The sequence below is a fragment of the Lipotes vexillifer genome, unplaced genomic scaffold (genome assembly GCF_000442215.2).
Source record: "Lipotes vexillifer unplaced genomic scaffold, Lipotes_vexillifer_v1.1 scaffold1237, whole genome shotgun sequence".
NCBI classification, from domain to species: domain Eukaryota; kingdom Metazoa; phylum Chordata; class Mammalia; order Artiodactyla; family Lipotidae; genus Lipotes; species Lipotes vexillifer.
The window spans coordinates 341,212-349,682 of NW_006771447.1; the positions used below are offsets into that span (position 1 = coordinate 341,212).

An 8,471-nucleotide genomic window follows, 5' to 3' on the forward strand; every position below is an offset into this window, starting at 1 on the left:
GGGGGAATAAGGGGGAAAGATAGACATATAAGAATAAATATGAGGATAGTACCATTATATTATGGCATTATATTTTGGCATTATGTAGTCAAAGAGAAGGGGCTCCAAATAATAAATATGTTAAGTAATGAATAAATGTTATTGTGATTGATCAGTAATTGGAAAGTTTTGCATGTTTAATAATTTGTGTCATGACTTGACCAAGGTGTCTTTTTTCATTTTAAAATCTGTGCTATTCTGTCTGGTTACATTTCCAAACATAAAAGATCTTCACTTATGGTATACTGACTTCAGAAAAGCTCAGCTCTGCTAGATTTTCAGTAATGCTAGATCATGATATTTATCCCCGTTTACTTTTTTTTTTTTTTTTTGCGGTACGCGGGCCTCTCACTGTTGTGGCCTCTTCCCGTAGCGGAGCACAGGCTCCGGACACGCAGGCTCAGCAGCCATGGCTCACAGGCCCAGCCGCTCCGCGGCATGTGGGATCTTCCCAGACCGGGGCACGAACCCGTGTCCCCTGCATCGGCAGGCGGACTCTCAACCACTGTGCCGCCAGGGAAGCCCCCCATTTACTTTTTTTCTCATAAGAAATATATTTTTGAAATACATTTGCCTTGAATTTACATTGACAAGATGGATTTATTGTTTTATCATTAGCAACATCTATAGTTTATATTGCATTTAAAATATTTTTAGTCATTGGGCAGGTATAAGGTGCATTTTAATAGTAATTATTATTTTCTTTGCAGTGGTGGTTCTGTGTATAATTTGCACACTGATGAAGATGAGGAAATTGAGCCTTCTCCTTCTGGGCAACAGATAATTGAAAATTCAATAACTATGAATAAGATGAAACTGCTGAAGGCTAAGATGGAGAACATGAATCTCAGCAAAAAGGTGAAGCTTGGCCAGGTCTTTCTCTAGTATATCCTTGCAGGGCTCACAGCATTGAGTCTGTTGGTAATTGTGGAAAAAAGAAGACTTATAAACTATTATTCATTTCAAGTTTCTGGCCTCAGTTATTTATTGAGATATTAAATGTGGTGAATTGATTTTTTTAGGCCAGCAGTGTATTTAATGTGATAATACTGCACTCAAAATAATTCATGATTTAAAAAAAATTCATAGTTCTAGAGCTAAGAAAGATAATAAAAGATAGCCTAACCCTAATTTTGCAATAGTTACTTTTTAAAATGCTGTTAATATTTACTTATTCTGGATATCTCCACTACCTGGATGTTGATAAGGAATGTTTAACTTTACTAGATACTGTCAGTTTTCCAAGGTAATTGAATGAATTCTGTCCAATAGTGAATGAGAGTTGCAGTTTTCATGCATTCTTACCAGTATTTGATATGGTCCTTCTTTTTTATTTTTGTCGTTCTGGTTGGTGTGTAGTGGCATTACATTATGGTTTTTTTCTTTTTAATAAATAAATAAATAAATTTATTTATTTTTGGCTGCGTTGGGTCTTCGTTGTTGCATGCGGGCTTTCCCTAGTTGCGGCGAGCGGGGGCTACTCGTCATTGAGGTGTGCGGGCTTCTTGTTGCGTGGCTTCTCTTGCTGTGGATCACGGGCTCTAGGTGTGCAGGCTTCAGTAGTTGTGGCACATGGGCTCAGTAGTTGTGGCTCGTGGGCTCTAGAGCACAGGCTCAGTAGTTGTGGCACACGGGCTTAGTTGCTCTGTGGCATGTGGGATCTTCCTGGACCAGGGCTCCAGCCCGTGTCCCCTGCATTGGCAGGCAGATTCTTAACCACTGTGCCACCAGGGAAGCCCTACATTATGGTTTTAATTTGCATTTCTCTGATCAATGAAGTTGAGTACCTTTCATGTATTTATTGGGTATTTGGATATCCTTTTTTGTAAAATGCCTGTTCAGATCTTTGGCCCATTTTTAAAATTGGGTTGTATGTGTTTCGCTTATTGAGTTTTTTGGAGATCTTTAATATTCTGGATATAAGTTTTTTGTCATATATATGTATCACCACTCTATTATTTTGCTTTTCACTCCATTAATAACTTTTTCTTTATTGAAATGTAACATGTACATAAAATAAAATTCACAAGTCTTTAATAGAGCTTGATGAATTTTTACATTTCTATACAGTCATATAGGTATAACTCAAATTAAAATAGGTATAACTCAAAATTAAAATTTCTCTCCAGATTTCCTTGTAACCTTTCCCATCAATACCTGCCTTTTCCTACTCCCAGAAATAACTACTATTCTTACATGTGTCACCATGAATTAGTTTCTACTATTCTTGAACTTTGTATAAATTATATCATATATAATATACCTTTTTTTGGTCTGGTTTCTTTTGCTCAGCATAATACTTTTGTAGTTCATCCATGTTGTTGCATGTATCATCTCATTCTCTTTTGCTGCTGTGTACTAATCCATTGTATGACTATACAGGCATACCTCGGAGATATTGCAGATTCAGTTCCAGACCACCACAGTAAAACGAATATCGCAATAAAGTGAGTCACACGAATTTTTTTGGTTTCCCAGTGCATATAAAATTTATGTTTACACTATACTGTAGTCCGTTAAGTGTGCAATAGCATTATGTCTAAAAAACAATGTGCATACCTTAATTATAAATACTTTATTGCTAAAAAATGTTAACCACAATCTGAGCCTTCCGTGAGTTGTAGTAGTAACATCAAAGATCACTGATCACGGATCACCACAGCAAATATAATAATAATGAAAAAGTCTGAAGTATTGCAAGAATTACCAGCATGTGACCCAGAGACCCAAAGTGAGCAAATGCTGTTGGAAAAATGGCATCAGTATAGACTTGCTCAACACAGGGTTGCAAGAAACTTTCAATTGGTAAAAAGTATGGTTATCTGCAAAGTGCAATAAAATGAGGTATGCCTGTACTTCCTTTCTTCCTTCTTCTTTTGACATTTAGGTTGTTTCTAGTTTTTGGCTTTCATCAACAAAGCTGCTTTGAACATTCTTATACATGACTTTGGTGGACCCATGCACTCTTTTCTTTGGGGCATATAGCTAGGAATAGACTTGTAGAGTCATAGGGTAGGTATATGTGTAGCTTTAGTTGTTTTGCTAAACACTTTTATGAACTGTCTGAACCAGTTTACACTCCCATCAGAAACAGGAGAGTTCCCGTTTGTGTCACATCCTCACCAACACTTGACATTGTGAGTCTTTTTTATTTTATCCATTCTGGTGGATGTGTAGTGGTTTTGATTTACATTTCTCTGATGGAGAATAATGTTAAGCTTTTCATATGCTTATTCGCCATTAAGATATTGACTTTTGTACCAACAGTCTTTATATCATGTGAGTCACACTGTCTACATACATACTTTTTTTTTTTAAGATACTGACTTTTGTCTAGTGCTTGTTCAAATATTTTGCTCATTTTTTAAATTGGGTTGTCTGCCTTTTGCTTACTGATTTGAAGGAATTTTTATATACTATGGATACAAGTTCTTTGACAGATACATGATTTATAGATATTCTAGCAGCTGCTATTTCACTTTCTTATTTTTTTAATGAATAAATATTCTTTATTTTAATGTATTTTAACTTAATAGTTTTCCTTTTATGATTACTAGTTTTTATAAACTTTTAATGAAGTTTTTTCCTTCCACAGGGTTTTGAAGACATGCTTCTGTGTTTTTTATCCAAAAGCTGTATGATTTTTCCTTTCTCATTTAGATTTACAATCCATCTGAAAAAAAAAAACCTCACAACTTTAAAAAACATATATAATGTAAAGTAGGATGAAGACGAGTTTTTTCCAGATGGAGTACAGTTGACCTAACTCTATTGAAAATAAAATCCTTTCCCCACAATCTTAAATGTTTATGTACCTAATAGCAGAACATCAAAATGCATGAAGCAAAAGCTACAAAGAGAAATAGATAAATTCATAGTTATATTAGATTTCTAATATAACTCACATTGTCAAAAATTGATAGGAAAGATAGACAGAAAATCAGAAAGGATATAAGAAGACTCCATCAACTGTAAACCTATTTGTCCCTATTGACGTTTAAAGAAAGCTCCACCTAACAGCAGAATACACATTCTTTTTAAGTGCACCCAGAGCATTTACTAAGATAAACTGTATTGTATGCTATCAGACAAGTCCCAATAAGTTTTAAAAGACTCAAATCATACAAAAAAATGCTCTCTTCATAGTATGAGTGTGTTTCGTGTTTGGTAATTGCAATCATTGTTGCTTTTGTTGTGGTCATCCATTTACAGTGTTTGGTGTCAGTTTATTTATCTCTTGTAAAAATAAAATACAGTGTGTGTGTGTGAAAAAAAATGCTCTCTTATTACAATGGATAAAATTAGGAGTCAACAAAGATATCTGGATAATCTAATATTTTTGAAATAACACACTTCTAAGTAAGTGATGGGTCAAAGAAGAAATCCAAAGGGAAATTAAAAAGTATCTTACACTGAATAAAATTATTCTGATAATGTGGTGAATTTATTTTTTTTAAATAAGAAATCAGTCTTAGAATGAACCATTCTTGGTTGTGGTGAATTTTCCTTTTTATGTCTTTAGATTAAATTTCCTAATATTTTATTTAGGATTTTTGTACATCAGAGAAATTGGTCTTTAATTTTCCTTTCTTTTCCAACATACAGCAAGGTTGAAAGAATTTTACAGTGAACACCTGTTTATCCACCACCTAGATTCTATAATTAACATTACAAAATTTTTAATTATAGTAAAATAAATATAACAAAATTTACCATCTTAATAATTTTTAAGTGTACATACAGTTCAGTAGTGTTAAGTACATTCACACTGTTGAGCAGCCAATCTCCAGACTTTTTCATCTTGCAAATGGCAACTCTATACGCATTAAGCAATTCCCTATTTCTCTACTCCCCCGGCTCCTGGCAACCACAATTCTACTCTCTGTTTTCTATGAATTTGACTTTCTTGAACCTCATATGAGTGAAATCCTACAGTATTTGTCTTTTTGTGACTTATTTCACTTAGCAGTGTCCTCAAGGTTCATCCATGTTGTAGCTTATGTCACAATTTCAGTACTTTTTAAGGCTGAGTAAATATGTATATTCAACATTTTACTTAACCATGCATCTGTCAATGGAGACATGCGTTGCTTACACCTTTTAGCTATTGTGAATAATGCTGTTATGAACAAGGGTATGCAAATATCTCTTTGAGACCCCACTTTAAATTCTTTCGGAAATTTACCCAGAATTTTAAGATCATATGGTAATTCTGTTTTTAATTTTGGGGGGAACTGCCATACTGTTTTCCATAGCTTCCAATTTCTTCATATCCTCACCAATGCTTGTTTTTTTTTTTTTTTTTTTTTGTGGTACATGGGCCTCTCACCGTTGTGGCCTCTCCCGTTGCGGAGCACAGGCTCCAGACGCGCAGGCTCAGCAGCCATGGCTCACGGGCCCAGCCGCTCCGCGGCATGTGGGATCTTCCCAGACTGGGGCACGAACCTGTGTCCCCTGCATTGGTAGGTTGACTCTCAACCACTGCGCCCCCAGGGAAGCCCCTGTTTATTTTTTTTAATAGTAGTCTTCCTAATGGACACGAGGTTATAGTTGTACTTTTGATTTACAGTTTCCTAATAATTAATGATGTTGAGCACCTTTTCATGTTCTAGTTGGCCATTTGTATATCTTCTTTGGAGAAATATCCATTCAAGTGCTTTGCCCATTTTTGAATCAGGTTATTGTTTTTGTTGTTGAGGTTTAAGAATTCTTTATATATTCTGGATATTAGCCCTTTATGATATATATGATTTTCAAATATTTTCTCTTATTCTGTGTGTTGCCTTTTTACTCTGATGGTAGTATCCTTTGATACACAGAAGCTTTAAATTTTGATGTAGTCCAGTTTATCTGTTTTCTCTTTTGTTGCCCCTGCTTTTGATGTCATATCCAAGAAACCATTGCCAAATCCAATGTCATAAAGCTTTTCCTCCTGTTTTCTTCTAAGAATTTTATAGTTTTAGGTCTTTGATACATTTTTAAGTTAATTTTTGTATATGGTGCAAGGTAAGGGTCCAACTTCATTCTTTTGTATGAAGATATCCAATTTTCCCAACTCCATTTGTTGAAGAAATTGTTCTTTCCCCATTGAGTGGTCTTGGCATCTTGTTGAAAGTCATTTGACCATATATGTGAGGGTTTATTTCCGGGCTCTCTGTTGTAGTCCATTGGTCAATACGTTTGTCTTTATGTCAGTACCACACTATTTTGATTAGTGTGGTACTGACATAAAGACAGTACCACACCAACAGCTTTGTAATAAGCTTTGCAATAAGTTTTGAAATCAGGAAGTGTGAGACCTGCAACTTTGTTCTTATGTGTCAATATTATTTTGAGTATTTGGGGTCCCTTGAGATCACTTACGAATTTTAGGATGGATTATTCTATTTCTTCAAAAATGCTATTGGGATTTTCACAGGGATTACATTAAATCTTTATATCAGTGTGACTCATGGCTTACTTAGAAGCGAACCTTTAGTTTACAAACGTGGAATATTAGGTACCTTTTTTTAAGATATAAATTTATTTCTTTATTTATTTTTGGCTGCGTTCGGTCTTCATTGCTGCCCGCAGGCTTTCTCTAGTTGCGGCGAGCGGGGGTTACTCTTCGCTGCGCCACACGGTCTTCTTATTGCAGTGGCTTCTCTTGTTGCAGAGCACGGGCTCTAGACCTGCGGGCTTCAGTAGTTGTAGCACGTGGGCTCGGTAGTTATGGCTCTCGGGCTCTAGAGCACAGGCTCAGTAGTTGGGGCGCATGGGCTTAGTTGTTTCGCAGCATGTGGGATCTTACCAGACCAGGGCTTGAACCTGTGTCCCCAGCACTGGCAGGCAGATTCTTAACCACTGTGCTACCAGAGAAGTCCCATTATGTACCTTTTTATTACTGATTTGTAGTTTAATATCACGGTGGTCAGGGAACATACTCTAAATGATTTCAAGCCTTTGAAATTAGTTGAGGTTTGACTTGTGACTAAGCATATTAATAAATGCCACTTACACACTTGGAAAGACTGTGTAGTCTGTCCATATATATAGTGTTCTGTATATATCAATTAGATAAGTTATTTGTGTTGTTCTGGTCTTCTAATTTTTGTGTGTGTCTGTTTTCCATCAGTTATTCAGAGAAGTGTATTAAAAATCTCCCTTTCTGGTAGTGGATTTTTGTGCTTCTCCTTTTAAGAAGTTTATTTTTGCTTTATGTGTTTTGAAACTCTGTCAAACTAGATCAAATGATCTAAGTACAGATTTTATGATATCCAAGGAATTGTGATATCTTTCTTGTAGTTTATATTATTATAAAAAATATTATTTATTATCATTATAAAAACGTTTTTATTTATGTCTTATAATGCACTTGTCTTATTAGTATAAGCTACTTTGTTATTAGTATAGCTCAGCTAGCTTTATTTTGGTTTATGTTTCTATTATATTTCCACTCTGTTACTTTCACTCTATGTTCCTATATTTAAGAATTGTCTCTTGTAGTCAGTACATGGTTAGTTTTATTATTTTTTAATCTAAACTGACAAGCTTAAGATTTTCATCTATTACATTTAGTATAATTACCGATACATGTGGATTTTTATCATCTTACTATTTATTTTCTATTTAACCACCTGTTTTATGTTTCTTTTTCTCTCCTTTTTTGTCCTTTTTTAGATTAGTCTATTTTTTGTTATTCAGGTTTTTTTTTTTTGCAGTACGTGGGCCTCTCACTGTTGTGGCCTCTCCTGTTGCGGAGCACAGGCTCCGGACGCACAGGCTCAGCAGCCATGGCTCACAGGCCCAGCCACTCTGTGGCATGTGGGATCTTCCTGGACCGGGGCATGAACCCGTGTCCCCTGCATTGGCAGGCGGACTCTCAACCACTGCGCCACCAGGGAAGCCCTGTTATTCAGTTTTTATCCTCTACTACTTTGTTAGCTATTTACTATTATACTAGCTTTGTCAAGTGGTTACTCTAGAGATTATTTGTACATTCTTGACTACTTATAGTCTAATAAAAATGATTTTTACCACTTTGCTTTTAATGCCAGAATCTTAGAACACTAATTCCATTTATACATCCAAACACCTTGCGTGTCGTTGTCATGCATTTTAATTTCACATATATTTTGAGCCCCTCAAATTGTTTTATATTGCTAATATTATTTATATTTACCCATATATTTACCTTTTCTGTTGCTCTTTATTCTTTCTGGCAATTACTTGCTTCCTTTAAAGATTATTTGCCTCCCATCTGAATCTTTTAGTGTTTCTTTTAATTTAGGGCTCCTGGCAATTAAGTCTCTTAGATTTTTGTCTGAACACTTATTTTACCTTTTTTACTTTGAAAAATGTTCAGTCATTCAGAAATGTTATACCTGTGAACAACGATGAAAATTTTACCTAGATTCACCAGTTAGCATTTTTCCACATTTGTTTTCTTTCCC

General features: G+C 35.2%; 1 protein-coding gene across 1 annotated transcript in view; it reads left to right on the forward strand.

The window, feature by feature from the left end:
- The window catches only part of ZFAND4 (zinc finger AN1-type containing 4), a 65,644-nt gene that overhangs the window by 45,174 nt on the left and 11,999 nt on the right, over positions 1-8,471 (forward strand). Inside the window, 1 exon segment of the mRNA XM_007446784.1 lies at positions 748-897. Within this exon segment, the coding sequence (XP_007446846.1) occupies positions 748-897 (150 nt within the window).